The sequence below is a fragment of the Meriones unguiculatus genome, chromosome 7, assembly GCF_030254825.1.
Source record: "Meriones unguiculatus strain TT.TT164.6M chromosome 7, Bangor_MerUng_6.1, whole genome shotgun sequence".
Classification (NCBI taxonomy): Eukaryota; Metazoa; Chordata; class Mammalia; order Rodentia; family Muridae; genus Meriones; species Meriones unguiculatus.
Genome location: NC_083355.1, coordinates 116,935,088 through 116,955,518, shown reverse-complemented (window position 1 = coordinate 116,955,518; position 20,431 = coordinate 116,935,088). Strand labels below are relative to the sequence as shown.

Genomic DNA, 20,431 nt, shown 5'->3' with positions numbered 1-20,431 from the left:
CTCTGCCTCCCTCCTCCAGACTTTAAGGCATACAAAGGCCTTGGCAAAGGAGTCACCCAGATCTGGACTGCAAATTCGTCTCCATCCTTCTCCTCCTTAGCCTCTAGCTGCTGGTACCTTTCCTGACAAATTCGGGTCTGCCCAACCTGATTTAGTAACGCCCGCGCGCCCCCTGCCAGGTTCCCATGGCCCATCTCCAGCAAAGCACTGTGGCCTCGTCCCACGCCTCCTCGGGAGCTGTCCGCGGTGCTGACCGCAGGCGCGCCCCACGCTCGGCCGGTGCGCACGCGTCTGCGCGCAACGCGAGAGACTCTCGGGCGCCGGCACTGCGCAGCCTCCCACGCGGCTCGGGCCGGGCCTGCGCGGCGCCGGAGACCCGCAGCCCGGCTCCCGGAGCGGTCGCATCCCCGGCCCGCGGCCTCTGGGGCGGCTCCTCTCATCCTGGCACCGCCATGGCGCTCAACAATTTCCTCTTCGCGCAGTGCGTTTGCTACTTTCTGGCCTTCCTGTTCAGCTTCGTGGTGGTGGTGCCGTTGTCCGAGAACGGCCACGACTTTCGTGGCCGCTGCCTGCTCTTTACCGAGGGTATGTGGCTGAGCGCCAACCTGACGATGCAAGGGCGGGAGCGCTTCACGGTGCAGGAGTGGGGTCCGCCAGCTGCCTGCCGCTTCAGCCTGCTCGCCAGCCTCCTGTCGCTGCTGCTGGCCGCTGCGCACGCATGGCGCACGCTCTTCTTCCTCTGCAAGGGACATGAGGGGTAAGTAGAGGCCTCACCGCAGCCCAGCACAGACTGACAACACTCACACAGCTCCTGGCGGCCCATCAGGCCCTCCCCTCGGCGGGAGGGGGGAGGGAGGAATGAGTCCCTCCACCTCTCAGGCTGCAGAGGCCTGCAAGTGTCAGAGACCTCACCACTTCTAAGCAGACAGCCCTTTGTCTACACACAGGCCCAGGGGCCATAATGCCATCTGTCCGACCCACACGACTTCCTTCTGAAGCATCACTTCAGCTTCCTGGCCCTGACCCATTTGGGGTATGGTGTTACACTGTCATGGCCACATGCCTGGGCTCTCTGGCTCAGCCAGGCCACACTCCCTGGGACCTGGGACAGTTTTAGCAGTCTACATCCCTCTTCTGTGAATGGGGGAAGGAACCTCACTGTGGGAAGAGGTGATAGTCTTCAATTCCTGCAACCTTATCTTGGGAAAAAATGATGGAGAATATCTGGAGGGCTCCTTAAGCTCACCGCAGGGACTTGGCCTTGGCTGGAGATATGCAGAGTGTGTGTGTGGGGGTTTGGGGGTGTGAGTAGGTCCTGCTGTGTGGCCTCAGCACCTGCAGAGTTTTTTCACCCTTTCCTGCTTTTCACTTGGCTGGAGCCAGTGGAAAATGTGGCCACCTGGTGTCTTCAGCCAGCAGCAACCAAGAGCACCCCCTCCCCACTCCCTCCCTGCCCATCGCTGAGGCTTCCTGGGCCCTGGAGTGACAGTGCTCCTGCGTGGAGAGGGAATTCCCATATCCAGCCCTCCCCAGCCTGTGTTCCATCCCACCTGTGTCTTTAGTAGCTCCTCACCCCTTGCAGGGAATGGGTGATGAAAACAGGGCTCCGATGCTGCGAGGATGCAGGAGGTTGGGTTGCTAGTACCACGGATGAGGAACCTGAAACAGTTAACACTCTTGCCATGCCAGAGCTGAAAGTCCAGAATCGAAGTGTCCTTAGTTCTTGGGAATGGTCCTTCCTATACTTCTACTCCTGCATGTTCCTTGCTGTGGGCCTAGAGCATTTCCGTCTCTGCCTCTGTCCTTGAATAGCCTCTTACCTCTTTCTGTCCTTGCTTCTCCTGAGGGAAGACGACAGACAACGTATCTTGTCCATGGAAACCAAGGTTAGGACTTGGATCTGGCTTTGAAGAGCTATTGTTTAACTCACTATGCTAAGGTGTCAGTGGGAGCCTGTTGGAAGCCAGGGATGGTCCCAAGAGCCTCCAAGTGATGTGGGCCAAACTCTTGGCTCTGGGGCTGGGGTTCTGTCAGGGTGAGCCCATGTCAGCTGGAGGACAGAGCCTTGTCCCTCTTCAAGACCCCTCCTTGACCTCTAGTCTTTCGTTGTTCAGATGAGAGCTCTTGTCACCAACCTGGGAGTTACCTCCCTGTGTGCAGCTTGGGGCAGTTGGGGGCACCCTGAGACAGGACACACGGCAGTGGTCAGTGGGAAGATCGGGGCATGGTGTGACAGTTCAGACCCAGCCTCTGGCCTTCTGGGACTCCCTACGGGACAAGTGCCTCACAGTGCACATGGTCCAGCTGGGTGGACCCGAGGGCAGCTCTGTAGGGAGGACCCGGATGTGTGGTCTGTGTTCATGAACACCAGAGGCTGGGGTGCAAGATGAGGACATGAAGAGCCCGTGATCATGCAGGCGGGCATCTTGGTAGCACAGAGCACAGCAGTCAGGCTGCAAACCCAGGGTGCACCAGCTTCTTCCTTTTGTCACTGTGGCTCTTCGTCTGCCCAGGGAAGGGCCACCACAAGCCCATCTTAAAGACAGAAAGGTGAGGCCCAGAGTTTCCAGCCATCCGGGACTCCTTTCTTGTGCTTGCCCTCCTGAGGAAAGGTTCAGGCTGACGGACGTACAAGCAGGTGCCCTGGCCTTCCGTACATGCTCAGCTGAGGCCTATAGCAGGACTTAGAAGTCTGTAGGTGACTTGGCTCACCATAACAGTTTGAGAAGAACTAGCATGGTCTTGCCCACACGCCAGAGGCCAGGTCTAGGCAGTTCACACTCTCTCGTGTAGAGCAACTGGGGTCTCTTGTCCTCTGCCTCAGCTCCTGGTGCTAACCTGTTTTTCACCATGCATGACCTCTGTTCAAGTGTCTATAGACTAGCGTGACTATGTCCAGCCTTGTTCAGGGACATCTGACAGATATAGTCCTGCTCAGTTACCAGTCACTGTCAGGGGCCAAGTGGCCGACTGTCTGTTACCCTGTCCTCTGTAGAGTCCAGGTGGCAGCAGCCAACTATGCTGTCAGTACTCAGCAGAGTCCAGTTTGTGGGCCTGGAGCATGGCTGTGGTGAGCCACCCCCGGCCGTGGATCCTCATCACACCCAGGGGCATGAGACCAGTGCAGGCATGCATTTAGTCTGCGTCCTCAGGCCAAGCATAGAGACTGGGGTGTGGGAGTCACCACACAATGGAGAGAGACGAGAGAGACGGGGAAGTGTCTGAACCGCGAGGTTTGCAATTTTGTGGCCACATTTTGCGCTGTTATGATTGGGAGTCATGCCCTGGCCAAGAGTGAGTCAGCCCTTCAGTCCCGCCCCCTCCCCCCCAAAGGTTGGGTCTGCAGAGGCCAGCGGTGCTAAGGTGCCCTGTGGAGAGCAGTGACGGCAGCACAGGCACCAGTGCATAGAGCAGGTGAGCAAGTACCAGGTAATCAGTGGGCACTTGGGAGTCTCAAGGGGGCAGGACAGGCATTTACAGTGAGCTCGCGTGGTAGACAAGGGCTTGTAGGGCCGCTGGCTGTCCAGTCTGGAGGGTACCAAGCTTGCCAGTCCCTGGTTTACAGGGCTTCTCTGCTTATGCTGCAGGCATTCTCTGATTCTGAAATTAGGTGCCAGCCTCCGAGGTCACTGATGGCAGAGTGCTACCCTATAGTCTCTTCAGGGCCTCTCTTGGCTGGTGCTGAGTATGAGGGCCATATGCTATGGCAGAGGAACCGTCTTTTCCTTCTATGGCTTATGTCTGCCATGCTAAGTGGACTCTGGCTGCTCAGGCATAGGGGTGTAGAGAGGCAGAAATCAGGGCAGCATGGCAGAGAGAGGTGTACCACTTCAGTGAATGATCTCTGGCACTTATAGTTTCAGGGATGTGCTCTCAGGGAGATGGGAGGGCCCAGGTGAGCAGTGTGCCTGAGGCTTTGCTCAAGAGCAGCCCTTTGGGCTGGGGTTGGTAGCACTCTGTGAGTGAGGGACACGACGCACTGGCTCTGCCTGCTCACACCTGTCGCTCAGCCTTCAGATTGCTCCCAGGGCTTCCCAGGATAACTGTCGCCATGGAGACAGCACATCCAAGGCTGGGCACCCTGAGATGCAGTGAGAGGAAGATGGATTAACTCTGTGTGTGCTGTGCCTCTCCACCCACTGTCCTGTGTGGGCCTGTTCTTGGAATGTGTGTTCAGGGACAGGGAAGGGTGGTATTCTAAGCCCAGGAAACAGGATCCAGATATGGCTTTGGGCACATCAAGTAGATCTGAACGCCCAGCATTTCCAAAATAAAACAAAACATCCTCGCCAAACACCAAACCAACCGACTAACCAACCAACCACTACAATCACCAACAAAAAACAAACAAACAAAACCAAAACGCAAACAAAAACAGAGAGGAGCTAGAGAGTCTTGGCTGGTGGTGCTCAGCTTAGTGGGCTGGCAGCTGGGACCAGAACTTCCATGTTTCAGATCTGCTGTGCTAGATCTCCTCAGGAACCTGGGCCACCAGGACACCCCACGCTAAGGGGGTTTTAGCCAGATGCTGCATTATCTAGAGATCTCAGAATGCTGCCCTACCCCCTCTGAGAGGGACAGGATGCGATGCTGGGCTGTGGCCGGTCTCTCCTTGATGTCTGCACCATGGCCAACAGTGAAGGTCAATAGGTAGGATGCTCTGTCAGGGAGTGTCAGCCTCTCAGGACATTGCTGCTAGACAGGGAGGGACCTTGGAAAGACTGCAGGAGGCTGTCCACCAGGTGGAGGGACAGATGTCCCCTAGGAGGGGTACTGTCCAAACTCCTCAGCTGTCCCAGGAGATTGTGCCTGGATAGCCTGTGTCCTTGTCTCCACCTGTGAGGGCTTGGCTCTGGCTGCCCTTGATTACCCTGTTTTCCTTGGTGGGAACAGCACCCCCAGAATGGGCTCTAGGCGAGCACCCTGATATCCTCTATTCAGAGGCTGCTGGAGAGGAGAGTTCCAATGGACTGAGCTGTCCTTTCTCTTTGTGGATGGGCATGGTAGGACCCCAGCTTCAGTCTCTAGGTGTCTAGCTCCCCACTCTACACCCTGCGTTCCTGGCAATTACATCAACTTTGTACCTGTATACAGCTGGAGGTGGGCTCACTGAGGACCTGAGAGGGCAGTGGGTCCTTTCCAGGTCTGCCCGGGACAGTGTGGGGTGGTCAGTGAGCACTCCATCGTACGTGGCACCGTGCTCCCAGTCCTTCACCCACATAAGCTCCACCCACCCCATTTTGCAGTGATCCATGGGAGGGCCTCTTAGTACACAACCCAGAGGGAGAAAGCGAGGCTCAGAGGAATGGATTGATTTCATTTTACAGTTTTTGGTTCATCCATCATGAAGGGAAGTGGGAACTCCAGACAGGAACATGGAGGCAGGAACTGAAGAAAACTCCATGGAGGGACACTGCTTACTGGCTTGTTCCTCACGGCTTGCTCAGTCTGCTTTTTTAACACAGGGTCACCTGCCTGGGGGTGGCAGTGTCTGGTGCAGGCTGAGTTCTGCGCGCCCATCATTAACCGAGAAAATGCCGCAGAGGTTCGCCCACAGGCCAGTTTGCAGAGGCGTTTTCTCAGTTGAGGTTCCCTCTTACCAGATGACCCTCATTTGGGTCAAGTTACAAAAAACAGAGCAACAACAAGAAAAACAAAACAAAAACAAAAACCAGAAAACAAAACAAACAAACAAAAAACCCCTAACCATCACAGGAACACAGTGTCCTTGTCACCACTCCTGGCCAGGACCTAGGGATGCTATGGAGACACACCAGCCTGAAGCAACAATACTGAAGTCCTTTATTCGATGTCCCTGTCTCTACCTGCCCTGGTTCTAGCTTCTGGGTAAGGAGGGGGCGTTAAAAGAAAACCCAGTGTAAGTGTCAGGCAGGCAGGGCCAAGGACTGCCGTGTGTGCTGTGAGGAGCCTGGGCCAGGCTCAGGGTAAGTGTGCGGTGCGCAGAGCTGCTCACGGGCAGCGGGCTGTGCAGCTACAGCAGGGTACCACTCCTTGCCTGCCTGCCCTTCATGCCGTGACTCCCACGTCACCCAGACTGTGTGGCTTCGCAGGCGGCCCTGTGTGATCCTGGGAGACGTCAGGTGGTCCAGCACTGGTCCTCTGCCTTAGCCCTTCCTCCATTCCAGCACAAGTCAAGAAGGCTTGTGGGATGAATGCGTAGGTGAGCAAGCCCACCACCTATGTTAGGGCATAGGTGAGCAAGCCCACCACCTATGTTAGGGCATAGCAACCATTTTTTTTTTTTTTAAATCTCACCTGTCAGTTGCCCACTGTGAGGCCATTTTTTATCATTTTGTTTAGAATCTGAGCACAACTGGCCTGGTATCAAACCAACCACAGGCTGGAGGTGGGCAGGGTCCTTTACTGGCTGCTCTGCTCTGTGCTATGGACCTCCCACAGGGTGGGTGTCCCTGGAGACTGTGGTGGGTTGATATCTCCCACGAGTCCCCTTTCCCTGGCTGGGGAAGTGTGGCCGGATGAACATGTGACCTGGATCCAGGCTGCCTCTAGTCCCCAGGCAGTAGAGGGAACGGGAGAAGGAGTCTTTTCATCTTCCTCATGCCCTTCTCCTCTCAGGGCTTAGAGGCCTGGTGCTCACACTGTGGGGTTTGGGATTTCAGCCTGTGTCTTTGAAGGGACACAGATCCATAGCTGTGACACAGAGTGACTGTGCGAGTGGGTGGCCTTAGAAGGGCGCCTTGCATTTTCACTGTGTGTGCTGGCTCCTAGGCCGGTCGACTCATGAGTCCAATTCCCCAGTACAGCCATGGTGGCCAGGCCCCAGCTCCAAGCCTGTGAGAGAAGATGGCTGCTCAGTATTGGAACATTTTCAGGGAATGGCAGTGGAGGAGGGGAAGCAGGTCCCTGGAGCCCCATTCAGTCCCATCGGGGACCCAGGTGCTCACCAGGAAGCCTGCACACCCCCCTTTCTTGGCCCAAGAGGAGCTACCGGGGGTTGAACTCTGAGTGTCTGCCCCAGTGTCTCTCTCTTGACCCCACTGCAGCTCCTTCTTCCACGCCTTCCTGAACCTGCTGGTCAGTGCCTTTGTGGTTTTCCTGGTCTTCATCGCCAGCACCATCGTGAGTGTGGGCTTCACCATGTGGTGTGACACCATCACCGAGAAGGGCACTGCACCCCGCAGGTATGCCTGGGCCCTGCTCCGCCAGCCCCTCCTTAGAAGACCCACTCCCTGCCTGGGTCCCAAGATGTTTTTCTTCCGGAATCCCATTCCAAATCTGACGCTTTGCCCACCTAAGACCCACCCAGTCAATGCCAAGAACCTCTTTCTCTGGCCTAATTGCCCACAGCATCACACATGAAAGGTCCTTGTGAGCCAAGAGACAGGACTTTATAGTCGACACTGCCTGCCTCATTGCTAGTTTCAGCTCCTGCTGCCCTGTGTGGCAGTGGGAGTTAGTCTGTGGTTGGTGAGAAGAGGCTGCCCTCATGGTGCTCCCAAGACACGTGTGCAGGACCCCTGTGCAGGGTGCCTGGGAACATCACCTCCATCTCAGACTGGGGAGCTGAAGGAGTAGACAGAGCAGCCCATGACCCAGAGTGCCAGACAGGCAGTGACAAGACAGCTGAGGCTGGCCCTGTGCTCAGGGCCAGTTGAGAGGTCGGTAGTGCCTCTTCCTTGAAGCCTGTCTGGCTCCATCTAAAGAAGGGTCAAAGCTGACCCCCAGTGGAGTTCCTAGAGGCATCCGTCCCTTGTGGATGGCCTCCTCTGCCTTTGTCAGGGTCACTATTGCTGTGACAAAACACGGTGACCAAAGCAACTTGGGGAGGGATGGGTTTATTGGCTTACACTTCCACATTGCTCTTCATTAGAAAAGGAAGTCAGGAAAGAAGCCGAGCGGGAGGAGCCTACAGGCAGGAACTGATGCAGAGGCCGTGGATGGGTGCTGCTTCCTGGAGTGTTCCTCACAGCCTGCTCAGCCTGCTTTCTTACAGAACCAGGACCACCAGCCCAGGCGTAGCCCCACCCACAATGGGCTGGGCCCTCCCACATCAATCACCAATTAAGAAAATACCTTGTAGGCTTGTCTGCATCCTGATTTTGTGGAACATTTTCTCAGTTGGGGTTCCCTCCCCTCAGATGACTTTAGCTTGTGTTGGGTTGACATAAAATACAGCTCACTGCTTGCCGAGGTATCCTCTGCTCCCTAGCCATCACCCGGCTGCTTTTGGCTCAGGGGCTTAGGGGCTCACAAGTCACAGGCCGCTTGGCTTCCTGTTCTTTTAGCTGCGAGAAGTTCCAGGAAATGGACTTGGAACTGAATGTGGACAACTCTGCCTTCTACCATCAGTTTGCTATCGCCCAGGTAGGTGGGGTCCAGCCAGAGAAGTGGATGTTGGAGGTAGGGCTGGGGACCATGGCAGACGGAACAGACTTCTGATCCCAGGCAAAGAAACAGACTCAGATGTGGCCATGCCAGGGAGGGCTGTGGGAGTGGGAGGCCTCCCTGGGGGAGGAGGAGAGCTGGGTCTTTGAGCAGGCCTGTGTGGGGGCAGTGGGGGTGGGGTGGGGCAGAAGCAAAGGCATGGGCAGCCATGAGGAGTGAGCTCAGAAGCCAGAAAGTGAAAAGTGCTTGGTGTCTGGGGGGAAGACGAGGGCCTGGAAATGGGGCATAGGATCTGTGGCTGCCAGCGGGACAGAGTTCAGATTCTGCTCTGGTTCCATTCAGGAACTGGTCGACCCTGAGCATGTGCAGCACTGAGGGTGAAGTGGGGAGCCTGCCCTAGGAAGATCCCAGCCCCGCCTTGCCCTACCTTTCATGCAATTTTTAGACTATGGGGACACGTTGGTAGTTGAGGGCCCTGGAGAAAGCTTTAGGGTCTCCCCGTCCCTTGATGTCTGCATTTGTGTTCCAGACAGAGGCAGGGTAGGCTAGGGACACTTAGGTGGGGCATGGACGCCTGTCCTTTCCCACACAGCGTGGAATTTTATCCTCCATGGCATCCTTCCTTGCTCTGGACGGCTTCTGGAGGTTCTGGTTTGTCAAAAGCCAGGAAGAGATGATTTTTGTCAGTGCCCAAAGCCCTTGGAAGTCCAGTTCTTTGCTGAGATGAGCTGAAACGGTCAAAAAGACCTTCACGCTAACTTTAGCTTAAGATGCTTTAGGACTAATTTGGACCAATTAGACAGAGGCATCCGCAGTCTAAGGATGAGCATGCTCTAATGAGAATTGGTTTGATGCAGTGCAGACCTAGAGCTGATTACATTGTTTCTCCTTCAGCTGTTTGGAAACAGCAGAAAAAGGTCAATTTATTCCCCTGACTGGAGGGCCTCCCTGATCTATAGGCACTCCTTAGAGACCAGTGGGTCATGGTGGGAAGAAAACACTGCCCGGGTCCTGCCCCTCCTCCAGGAACCCCACCAGTTAGGTGAGAATGGCCGAGTACCCCAAGCCTCTGCACAAACCTGGGTTCTCACGGGTATTGGATGTACGGTCTCTGCAGAGTAATAAGCCAAATGTAGGTGCCCAGACCTGTGCTCCCAGGCCCCTGCAGCCTCCTTAGTGTGCCCTCTCCTCCCTGCAGAGCTAGATCAAGGAGGGGGGTAGAGTGCACACGGGGCCGGAAGCCACCTTCCCCTCTCTGACACTGTCAACTCTCCATACAGTTTGGACTGTGGGCCTCGTGGCTGGCCTGGCTGGCGATCACCACCCTGGCTTTCCTGAAGGTTTATCACAACTACCGCCAGGAAGACCTGTTGGACAGCCTGGTTCACGAGAAGGAGCTGCTGCTGGCGAGGCCAGCCTCCCGCACCTCCTTCCAGGGGGAGAAGAGTGCTGTCATCTAGGCTTTGCAAGGATGGCCCCCTTCCCCGAGGCTGGCACTGAGGGGTGGCCGGGGGCCCACCCAAGTTGGCCAGCGCGGCTCTGCATGTGTGTCTCTTGGCCTTGCCCACCGTGAGTGGGGAACCTGTGTTCCCATGGAGAGCCTGACAGTGATGGCACAGAGACCCAGAGACTTGGATGTGTGTGCCTTCTGGCTTCCTGGCCTGGCCTTGCTTGGTGTGATCCATACTCCTCTGGGTGATCATTTGCCATATATGTGCACGTATGTGAGCATGTGTGTGGGTGGGAGTGTGCCTACAGAGCAGAGATGATGGCGATAGAGTAGCAGCCTCTGTACCACCAAAGGCTCCCACACACCCAGGTCCCCACCCCCCCTGGAAGGGCCTGTCTTCCCACCCTACAGCATCCTCAGCCGAGGTCCACAGCAAGCACTGCCCCGCCCCCCCAGACGGCAGCAGGTGGAGAGTCCTGGTAGGAATGTGAGACCCTGGGCTGGGCTCTGCTCCCTGCTCTGGGGACATCTGGGGCTGCTTGCTCATGGCATTCTCCTGCCTTGGAGGCTTTTGAGGTGGCATGGCCCTCTGTGTTTCAGGGGTGAGGCCCCCACAATGGAAGAGGCCCAGCCCATCTGGATCTTAGTGAGTGCATTCAGTGTTCCTGGCCTTAGTCTGGAGTTGTGTTACAGCTCTGTCCTCTGTTTCCAGGCAACGTGATGCAGGGTCCACCAGTGGCTGATGTGTTTCCAGGTGGAAGGTACCAGCTTCCCAAAGCTGTGGACCCAGGGTTCTGTGAGAGGCCTATTGGGGGGGCAGTCAGCGGGGCTAGCAAAGAAGGTCAGGGTGGTGAACAAGAGAGGGCCTATCTATCTGGAGAGGCCAGTGCCAGGCTGACCAGCACAGCAACCTTTTCTGAGGGCTTTGGCTGTGTCTGGCTGAGCTTAGCAGGGGATCTGGGTGCTGGAGGAGGAGTATTTTGAGGTCTCTGAACAGATCTGGTTTCCAGACCCTCACATCAGCCCTAATCTACGGGACATGGGAAAACTGTCTAGCCTTGAGACTCCCTTTGTCTCCCCAGGATTGGCTCTCTCCACATCTTCTGCCTCACATCCCTACTAAGGCTGTAGCCATCTAGGACCTGAAGGAATAGGAACCAGGCTGCAGCCTCTGGGACCTAGGATCTGCCTCAGGTATGGGCCTGCCCTTGGCAGCTGCCGCTTGGGGATTCTGGAGAGTTGGTCTGGGGGCCTGGTCCAGTCTGGAAATCTTCATTCACCTACAGAGGCCTGGTCTTGTTTCCCCGGTGCCAGTGTCCCAGGGACTCCTGGGTAAGGACCTCTGCCTAAGGGTACTGGCAAGACCTGTTGTCTGTAGCCATGGGCAGGGGTGTCTGTCCAGGAAAAGTCTCATGGGATGGATGGCAAGAGTCAGGCAGAGGCTGCAGATTGGTACCCAGGTTGCCAGCAAGATGCGGTTGCTCCTTTCTAGCTTGTCACAGGGCAGCCCTTGTTTCAGTCTTCCTGGTGAAGCTGACAGTGAGGAGTCCTAAGCCTCCATGTGTCTGATTCTCAAGCCAAAATAAAATAAAGACGAAACATCTGAGATGCTGTGTGGATGGGTGTTTGTGCCTTTGCCAGCCAGCCAGTCCACTCCAGGCGCCCATCTCTGGTCCCCTCTCCCTCCTCCCTGGCTCGCAGGCTTTAGCTGTTTGTTTATAATTTAAACAGTCTGGTTCCAGGTGCTCACGGGACAGTCCTTCATGCTTGTGCATTTTAAGGAGTTTGACTCTCATAGCTTTCCCCACCCCCCCTGCCGTTCCTACACCATCCCCCAAGCAAGAGGATGGGGTTTGGTGACATCTCCGGGGTACACGTATCTCTGTCTATGTCTTTGAACATTTATTATAAAACAAAACAGGCCTGGGGCTGTGGCACAGTGGCACGCCGTTTGCCGAGCTGTGCTGGGTTTACACAGTAAAAATGAAACAAAGCAAAATGAAAGCCCAAACTAGCTGGGCTCAAGTTCTGTGACCCCAACAGAGCTGGGCATACTTTTTTTCTGTGGCCTTTGCAGCAAATGCTGGCGGTGAGGTGGAAAGTCCCAGCTCTCTGTTATAAAACACGAGGTGACCAAACCCCTTCTCGGAGAGTGTTCACATCAGAAGCAGGGGTGAAAGGGAGGACTTCCAGGTCATCTCTTAGTGCCTATTTCTGTATCCAGAATACAGGCCAATAGAGAGCCTGTTTGTTACCAGGGTGGGAGGGGATGGAACAGGTCCTGGGGCTGGTGCAGGCAACAGTAACCGTGGTGAGTGGCTTTCCAGGTTGGTCTAATTTAGACCACTCCTGAAAGCAGGGCTTCGCTTCACTGGGCTCTCCTCACTGTGCCCCCAAACTGTAGCTGGAGATCACTGTGGCGGGTACCTGAAGGCCAGAGAGGGGCAGGTGGCACCTCCATGATCTGGGAATCCCAGCGTGTCTAGCTGGGGAGAATGTGGTCCTGGAGGCACGGTGGGTCCCCAGCTTCCCGTGGGGCCTGTGGGCTGTGGGGGTGAGTGGGTGGAGGGCTGTGCTCTGGTCTCTAGATGAACATGCTCGGCCCTGTAGGGATTCCTCAGCAGCTGTCATGCGTCGCTCATTTCTGAAATGATCCTGAGGCTGAGGAGGCTGCAGGTATTTTACTGTGGGATCTGTGTCTGCCCACGTAGAGGGACCCTTGAGAAGACATCGACAGGTCTCGCTCTGGCTCCCAAACCTTGATCAGATGTTTGTTCCAGGGTGTGCAGGCCCCCTCCCAGGTGGACCCTCCTGGTGTCTCACAGGCTTCCTTGCTGTGCTCAGGACTCCCCCTCCAGGCAGCTCTAGGAGGTCCTGAGGTTTGGTACTATATGTTTGCCCACCGTGACCTTGCAACAATGGGTGACAGAACTGTGTCTACACAGTAAAGGAGACTCAGACGCCCTGCGACTGGCGGGCAGCCCTGTTGGCCTCGGGCTTGTCTGTGGCCCTGGAAGCAGGATACTCTTCAGAGCTGAGCTCTGCTCCCACAGTGATCCCTGGCAGATCCTGGCATAGGTGGAGCAATTAGAGATGGGCTCAGAGGATGTAGGACCCTGGTACCCATGGGGCTCCATGAACTCCAGAGCGAGGCCTTCCAATGGCATGGCAAAAAGTGTTGCCAGCCTTCAAAGCAGCAGGAGATTGGAGCTTGCCTTCCCAGACCTCCCCTCGGGTGCCGGTGATGCTCAAAGGACTGTGTGTGGCAGCATCTAGTCCCGGTGTCCCAAGAGGGAGGACAGCACGGGAGCACAGGACTCCCCAGCTCTGATGGTTGAGTTCTTTCTCTGATACAATCTTAAAATCCTAAGATTCCAGCCTGTGCTGGTTGGAGTAGGAGGTGCCTGTAGAGTCAAGCCAGAGGCAACCCCCTTCCCACTTAAACCTCTACAGCAGCCACTTGAAGCCAGCAGAGCTCTGTCCCGGGGCTAGCTTTAGCTACTGGGATCCCCACCATGCACAATCCCCCAAACCACCAGGGCTCCCAACAGCACCACCCTCCAGCTTTGTCCACAGGCGAACTCACCATTCAGCTACGTGTCAGAGCTGCAGGAGGCAGTGCCAACAGGCACGGACCACACGCCACAGGCGGGAGATGAGGACGAGGAGCCGAGTCCAGAGGTTCTCCAGGGCTACCGTGACATGTGTGGCCTGGCCACAGCACAGGCCCAGTACCACTCCCAGCAGAACACACAGAGTCAGCCACAGGAATAGGGAGCCACTGCAGGATGCCGGCCGGAGCAGATGACCGCCAGGGAAAGCTGGCCGGCGGGGCCCTGTAGGAGGGGACAGGTCAGCCCAGGCAACTCCCCAGTTGGGCCCTGTGAGGTGCACCCTCTGCTGGTGGGACTGGTGGGGAGGGAGACTTGAGTTGTCTGGCTGTTGACTTGTAGTTGGCCATCAGAGTGATGGTCAGGTGGGCTCCTGGGTTGAGTCTTATGGCATCCACAGGACACACATTCGCGCTCTCACCTGCCTAAGGATGATAGCACCCATTTGGGGGTTCTGCTGCCCATCTACATGTGAGGAGCCTGGGAGGTAGCCCTGTGGGGATGGGTCACTTTTGGGGCAGTCAGGGGAGACTGAGCCAGGGTCTAGAGTGACTGGGGATGTGGGGACAGGGGTGTGGCTAAGGCTGTGTCTGGCTCTGCTCTGTGGAGATGGAGGCCTGGGACCCATTGGCAGATGGGGGCTCCTTCTCACAACTCACCCTTGATGGAGGCTGTGGAGTCCTTGCGGGCAATGTCTAGGAAGGAGACCACAGATGGTTTAGTCAGGAAGCAAGCTCTACCATTCCACTGTACAAAGGTCCTGAGACAAGCCTCCTGGCCTGGCCTGGGAGAGGAGATACCCAGAACCTGGCCCCTCCCTAGCGGATGGTGATGGAGAGGCCACAGCTGCACTCTCCCCTGTTGGCTGCTGTTCCACCGACCATGGCCCATCCTCATGACCCCATTTACAGGTTTACTGGGGCTCTGTCTGGAAAGGCAGAATAAGGATGGGATGGTCCTGGACCATGCCAAAGTTGAAAAGGCACCTGCCCACCATCCCACCCAGACCCTCACGTCAGAGCCCCTGGGCCCTCTTACAGTGGACAGCCACCTCCAGGGGCTCTCGGAACCGCACGTGCCTTGAAGTTTTCCGTGGCTCAGCCCCATGACACCCGTACTCTTGCCTTCTGGGTCTCAGGATGGAGGGGGGGCATTTCCTGTCACCATCCTAGGGTAGGGATGGAGAACAAATGAGTGTGAGCCCTTCCTGCTCAAGACTGGCTTCCTGGGCGGTGGCATCTGCTGAGTCCTCTGGGCTTAGTGCAGAGGACCTACTATGGAGGACCAGAAGAGGGTGCAGAGACCTCGGGAGACCATCAGCCTTCCCCGGTTCCTACACTGCTGCTCCATGGAATGAAGCCTAGGCAGCTGTGAGTGAGCTCAGCACCTGGAGGCTCACGCTTCAGCCCAGGATGTGCCTCTCTGGCGGTTCTGAGGGAAGTTCTCCACACCTGGAGAACTGACAGCAGTACGCTAAGGGTGCCAAAGATAATCCCACCAACTGAAGGCAGCCTGCACACAGTCACTCTGACCCCTGGGAATACTGTCCAGAGAGCACAAGGCTCAGGCATTGAGAGCCCAGTGGGCAGAGATACGAATGGCAGGTGCTGGGTACAGAGCTCAAACAACTGCCTCTCACCCTGTGCTTGGCTTGAGACACACTGGGCCTCTGACACAGCCTCTTGGGCAGGGGCTCCCAGGCAACTCAGACCTGGCCGTGCAGCCTCAGAGATCTTTGGGCCCTCTTCTCTGACAGTAACTGCACCCCCACCCCACTCCTTGCAACTCCCATACATTGGTCCAGACGCCAGGCATTGTTCAGACCCCAGTAAGGATTGTGAGGGAACCTGGGACACAGGGGCCGGTCCTTGGTTTAGGGGCCAGAGTCTATAAGCTCCTTCCAGTGGGGCCCCAGGCTAAGGCAGTGACCAGAGCTGATCAAGGCTGTGGCCAGCCTTCAGGTGGGGTCTGTCCTATGTGACATATAGGACACCTAGGTTGTCCTCCCTTCACCTAGGTTGCTCTTCAGGTGTCTGGCAGGTGGAAGAAGGCAGCACTCACAGGCTACATGCCCAGGCACTACCCTCCTGCCCTGCTCCAGTCACCCTGGGGCATCAGGTCCTGTGAACCTTGGAGTCTTCGTCCACAATGATGTGGGACAGCAGGCTGTTTGTGGGACAGAGCACAGGGAAGCCAGGGCTGTTTCTAAGTTGCCCCTGGCAGGGCACTGGACAGTGCACAGCTTGATGAGTCGCCCTGGAGGGCCTGCCTGGCTCCACCCACAGCTTCCTGTGCTAAGGTAAGCCTGGCATATCTCTGCCTCTTCCTTGGCCTGGCAGCAAGCTCAGGGTCACAGGTCTGGGCTCCCTCCTGCTTGGAACCCCTCTCCTGCTCCTTGACCCCTTCCTCTCTCCTGCTCCTTGACCCCTTCCCCTCACCCATCTTCTTGCCTACGCCTGCTCTGGGTTGTTAGCAGCCTCTGCCAGCTGTGTCTTCCCTTCTCTTGCTCTCATATCCTTTTCCCTAAGTTAACTAGCTCTGTAGCCATCCATGGCTGCCCTCCCTGTGCCCCTCTCCCGCCTCCATTTCCATCCAGCACCCTCTGCTGTTCCTCCAACTTCTTCAGCCTGATTGTTAGCCCTCTGTCCTCTCATGCTGCTCCCATGCTGTGGCCACCGGCTTGGTGCAGATTAGAGCCGCCCTGTAGCCCTGTGTGATCCTTTCTGTGCTGTTGGCTGTGCTTTGCCACGCCCGGTGCTTTGGCAAAACCCAAACCCTTCAAAATGGGACCATTTTCCTGTTGCCTACCCAGTTCCCAGCCATATCTTCTCCAGAGTTCCAGAGGCAGAAGATGGCTTGGGATCAAGGACAGAGATCCTGCCTTCCCTCCTGGGTCCTGCCTCGCTCCCTACTCCCAGCAGCAACCCATGCCTCCCAAGCCAGTGTTTCGGGCTGTGCGGCCTTACCCTCTCAGTTCTGGGAGGCTGTGAGTCCCACGTGGGCCCCTCAGTCTCTTTGGCTGGACGGTGAGTTCGTGGGTGGGAGTCAGAGCGAGAGACTCGAGCTGAAGACCTCATTTACTGGAACATGGCCCTATGATAAGAAAGACGTTATTTATGGCACAAGCCGTACACACAGCGACGAAGGAAGATAAAAGGATGAGAAAATTCCTCCCTGGAAACCAGGAGGCTTCCTTGTCTCCATTCTTTCTCACAGACCCATAGACACCAGCTTCTTTTTGTCGGGCTCACAGTGCAGATAAATCCCGTGTCCTACCAGCTCCGAAGTCTTGCTGTCAGCAATTTCCTCTGCAGGCATAGTCTTCATAATTATCGCCTTTGATGGCTGTGTAATATTCCTTTGGGCTGGTGCCCTGAGATTTACAGCCGTGCACCCACTGTCAAGGACTGCTCAGGAAGCTGGCAGTTTATCGAAGGACTTTATAGTGCTCCGAGATCATGATAAGGATGTAATAAACACTCCTGTCAACACAATGAGTCCCCACAGCAGACGAGACACTGGGAGCAGATGACAGCAGGGGCTTCCCTTTGTCAGGCTTTTCTGGAGGTGTCCCGCCTCTTCAGTTGGCCTTTGTGTTGGGTGGGGTCCTTCTCTTTGTCTCTCCCTCGATGTCTCTGGTCCTATCTGTCTCTCATTGTCTCTGCATAGGTGCACAATTTTGAGCCTCTGTCTCTCTGCCAGTCTCCCCATCTGCATCTCCCTTTGTCTGCATCTCCATCTCTGAGTCCATCGCTTTCCCCTGTGACACCTCACATTTGGGTGTAGTGCTTTCGCCTTCTCTGCCTGTGGAGCAATGCCCCTTGCCCCTCCCCCACTCCCTACACCAGCCCACGGGCGTGATTATTTCTCACAGCTTCAGCCCGTCCTGTCCTGGGTGTAGCCGCTGCTTGGAGCCTGGGCAGGCGAGCCAACTGTGAGATTCCATTCCCCTTCTCTCTACGTGGAGACACTGAAGTCAGAGGGAAAGGAGGTGTCCCCGGGGGTGCTGCTGGCAGGGTGGCCCTCCTTCCTTCCCCAGCTGGAAAGGATGGTGTGAGGCAGCTTTCTTCCTTCACACCACCTAGATCCCCCTGGGTCTCTGGCCTGGGGCCCTTGGTGGGTGTCACTGCCCCCTGAACTGGGGCCAAATGCTTGTTTCAAGAGGCACAGCTCTGGCTTCCATAGACTCCTTCCACGGGCCTTCTTGCCCTTGAAGACTGAGAGCAGAGTGAGGGGCTTGCCCTGACTCCAAGGAGGACCCCCTGAAGGTCTCCCTGGAAATGGCTGCTCTATACAGTCTTCCATAGGAGATAACGGACTGGCCAGGCTCTATGCTCAGCGGCGTGAAAACGGCAGGTGGCTGAGGCCCTGTTAATGATGTTTGCCTGGATGCATTTGCACAGCTCAATTATTTCAGAAGAGAGCACATTCTCCTATCACAGCGTCGTTTACTGCAATAGGGCAGAGAAGAGGCAGGCCACAGAGCAGGAAGAGAAGGGAGGGAGAGAAGAAAGGTGGGGAAGGGCAAGGAAGGGGCTTGTGCTTCAGGCTCAATCAGGGAAGGTGCCACTCCCACACTCTCCCCCAACACACTGTGTGGCCAGGCTCTGTTGAAGATTGTGAGACAGTATGTGTGAGTGTTTTATAAACATTCACTTGCTTTTTTTTTTTTTTACGTGTGTGAACGCTTTGCCTGCATGTATATTTGTGTACCATGAGCTTGCGTGTTGCCCCGTGAGAACAGACGAGGGTGTCAGCTCCTGTGGGCCACCACACAGGTGCTGGGAACTGAGTCCCTGCCTGCTGCTAGAGGAGCAAGTGCTCCTAACTGCTGAGCCATCTGTGTAGACCTGTGTGTGGTGTGTATGTGTGTGGTGTGTGTGAATGTGTAGTGTGTGTGAGTTGTGTGTGTTGTATGTGAGTGTGTTATGTATGTGGTGTGTGTGTGTGTGAATGTGTGTATGTGAGTATGTGTGTGAATGTGTTTATGTGAGTGTGTGGTGTCTGTGTGTCTGGCTTGGATCCTTATCTCTGTGGCCTCAGTCAAGTAGAGGCTTTCACATGCCCATCAAGCATCCAGAGGGGAGCACCTCGGCTCACGTGGTAGACGGTAGACGCATGCAAGCCTGCTGGTGTCCCCTCCCACCGGCCCCAGAGCAGAGGCCTCAGCCCAGCAGGGACAGGCCGTAACCCGAGTGCCTTTGCTCAGAGGCTGGCTCGTGACAGATGGGTGATAAAGGGCGGAAAATAGTTCCTGGGGCCTGTGGAGTGTCATGGCTACACTATGCTGGCTGGGAAGGGGCTGGCATCCAGGCGCTGTCCTTCACTCGGGAAAATGACCGAGCAGCTGTCTTGCTTTGTGTCAAGGCCACATTCCTCTAGGCCAGGGGCAAGAAGGGGGCACTGTGCTCCTAGGAGAGAGGAATCCAGACCCAGGTAAAGAACGCCGACAGCCAGGCCTCAGGCCAAGCTTTGATGTGGCACCCTCAGGTCTGAGCAGGTGAGCACGGTGTATGCAGACAGCGAGACACAGACAAGCCCAGAGAGAAGGGTTCTGTCCCGTCAGTCCTGGTGGACCGAACTGGGGACTCTGGAGCTCCTGCTTCTTTATTAGATGCCAAATCTCAGCCAGCCCCCAGCCTGAAGACCCTCTAGAGTCTAGACTGTCTTCTAGGGTCTGTTCGCAGGCCCTTCCCCCCTCACCTTTCTGGGAGTCAGCAGTGGCCCCCGTGACACATACCGCCCACCAGCCTGGCTTTCTGTACACTTGCACCTGCCGTTTCCCCCTTCACGTACCTCCACGGTCTGTGATAGGTTCTGGAGAGTCTCTTGGTGGGCAGTGTGCCAAGTGCAACAGCTGGCACATGAGCGGTTTCAGCACTACCCACCCGCCCTTCCAGCCCGGCCAGCCCCACACAGGGAAGGTCCTTCCTTCCCGAGCTCTGGCCAGTGGCTGGCACTGTGCTTGGTAGCCACGGCTGCCCCTGCCCACCCCTCACACTTTCTCTATGTTGGGGACCTGGAGGGGCGGGGTTTCCTGTATCCGAGCAGTGCTGGATTTCCTGGCTGTCTTGCTGGTAAACCACCTCTTCTGGAGACACCCTAGGGGGGCTGCAGGTGGCCCGGGGCACTGGGAAGGCAGAGCCTCTACAGGGCTTTCCTTACACACACACACACACACACACACACACACACACACACACACACATGCACGCACACACACACACACGCACGCACATGCACACGAATACTCCCCCCCCCACACTCTCCCACACCGAGACCTGCCCCACCTGGGCTCCTGTGGCACTGTGCTTGTCCTGTGTGCGCTTGCCCACCTGCCTTGTCCTGTGATCTGCTGCCGGTCAGAGCCGCGCACGGGTCAGGAACCCGAGCTGTAGCTCACAGGGTTCTCACAGCTTCTCACGGCTGAGAAGTTTCCATTACCGGGACACGGGGGCAGTGGCCTCAGCAGCCTTGAAGGCTGGCAGCCCGTTGGTCTCTAGTTAGCTGGATTTATAGGGGGTACACAGGGCACCCCCTAGAGTTGAGTTTCATCCCAAGCACCTCAGCAGCTTGGCCACAGGCCCACAGAGGGCCTCGGACAGGGCAGAGGCTGCTTTCGCTGTTCCTGTTCCCAGCTGGAAAGGAAACAGGAAGCCGTGGACACTCCTTCCCCCTCTCACCTCCCCTTTTGCAGGGCGGGAGGCAGAGTTCAGGCCAGGCAGGCAGTGGGGTCCCTGGAAGGGCTGGTGTTCCTAATCTGGTGCTCCCTCCAGGAATAGTCTGGAAGCTCCCCAGATGCCAAACATTCCTGACTTAAGCGAGAAGGCTCCTAGTGAGGCTGGTCTCTGCTGGCTTTGCTCACACACCCCTGGCCAGGGACCAAGGAGCAGGAGCAGGCAGGGGGCTCCTGCTCCCCCTTCCCCCTGGCCTTGTTCAGGTAAGATGTGAGGTCTGCACAGCTCAGTGGCGTTTGGCTCTCCGTAGCGACGGAAGTACAGGT

General features: G+C 56.5%; 2 protein-coding genes across 6 annotated transcripts; one reads left to right on the top strand and one right to left on the bottom strand.

Moving 5' to 3' along the window:
• The first annotated feature begins 302 nt into the window (after positions 1 to 302).
• Positions 303 to 11,423, top strand: Tmem179 (transmembrane protein 179). The gene is made up of 4 exons (XM_021654170.2): positions 303 to 757; positions 7,026 to 7,163; positions 8,268 to 8,346; positions 9,648 to 11,423. Exons 1-4 carry the CDS (start codon positions 453 to 455, stop codon positions 9,825 to 9,827), a joined length of 702 nt encoding a protein of 233 aa, XP_021509845.1. The 5' UTR covers positions 303 to 452; the 3' UTR covers positions 9,828 to 11,423.
• Positions 11,424 to 11,698: 275 nt separating this feature from the next.
• C7H14orf180 (chromosome 7 C14orf180 homolog) lies at positions 11,699 to 20,061 on the bottom strand. Of its 5 annotated transcripts, none has more exons than XM_060388258.1 (6): positions 19,719 to 20,061; positions 16,395 to 16,521; positions 14,467 to 14,596; positions 14,088 to 14,123; positions 13,404 to 13,653; positions 11,699 to 12,886 (listed from the first exon to the last, which is right to left on the bottom strand). In XM_060388258.1, the coding sequence occupies exons 2-5, from the start codon at positions 16,503 to 16,505 to the stop codon at positions 13,418 to 13,420; spliced, it is 513 nt and encodes a 170-aa protein (XP_060244241.1). In that variant the 5' UTR covers positions 16,506 to 16,521; positions 19,719 to 20,061; the 3' UTR covers positions 11,699 to 12,886; positions 13,404 to 13,417. The 5 variants fall into 5 exon arrangements, with proteins under 5 accessions (XP_060244241.1, XP_021509840.1, XP_021509841.1 ...); XM_021654165.2 differs by having other exon boundaries at positions 11,699 to 12,535; XM_021654166.2 differs by having other exon boundaries at positions 11,699 to 12,461.
• Between the last annotated feature and the right edge of the window lie 370 nt (positions 20,062 to 20,431).

Bases quoted from the DNA above. Each gene is read 5' to 3' on its own strand.
- Tmem179 (XM_021654170.2), top strand. From the start codon at position 453: ATGGCGCTCAACAATTTCCTCTTCGCGCAGTGCGTTTGCTACTTTCTG. The intron at 758-7,025 runs GTAAGTAGAGGC...ACCCCACTGCAG, and splicing joins CTCTGCAAGGGACATGAGGG to CTCCTTCTTCCACGCCTTCC. The intron at 8,347-9,647 runs GTAGGTGGGGTC...CTCTCCATACAG, and splicing joins ATCAGTTTGCTATCGCCCAG to TTTGGACTGTGGGCCTCGTG.
- C7H14orf180 (XM_060388258.1), bottom strand. From the start codon at position 16,505: ATGAGGTCTTCAGCTCGAGTCTCTCGCTCTGACTCCCACCCACGAACT. The intron at 14,597-16,394 runs GTAAGGCCGCAC...TCCCTACCCTAG, and splicing joins AGCCTCCCAGAACTGAGAGG to GATGGTGACAGGAAATGCCC. The intron at 14,124-14,466 runs GTAAGAGGGCCC...TCTCCTTCCTAG, and splicing joins CCTGGAGGTGGCTGTCCACT to ACATTGCCCGCAAGGACTCC.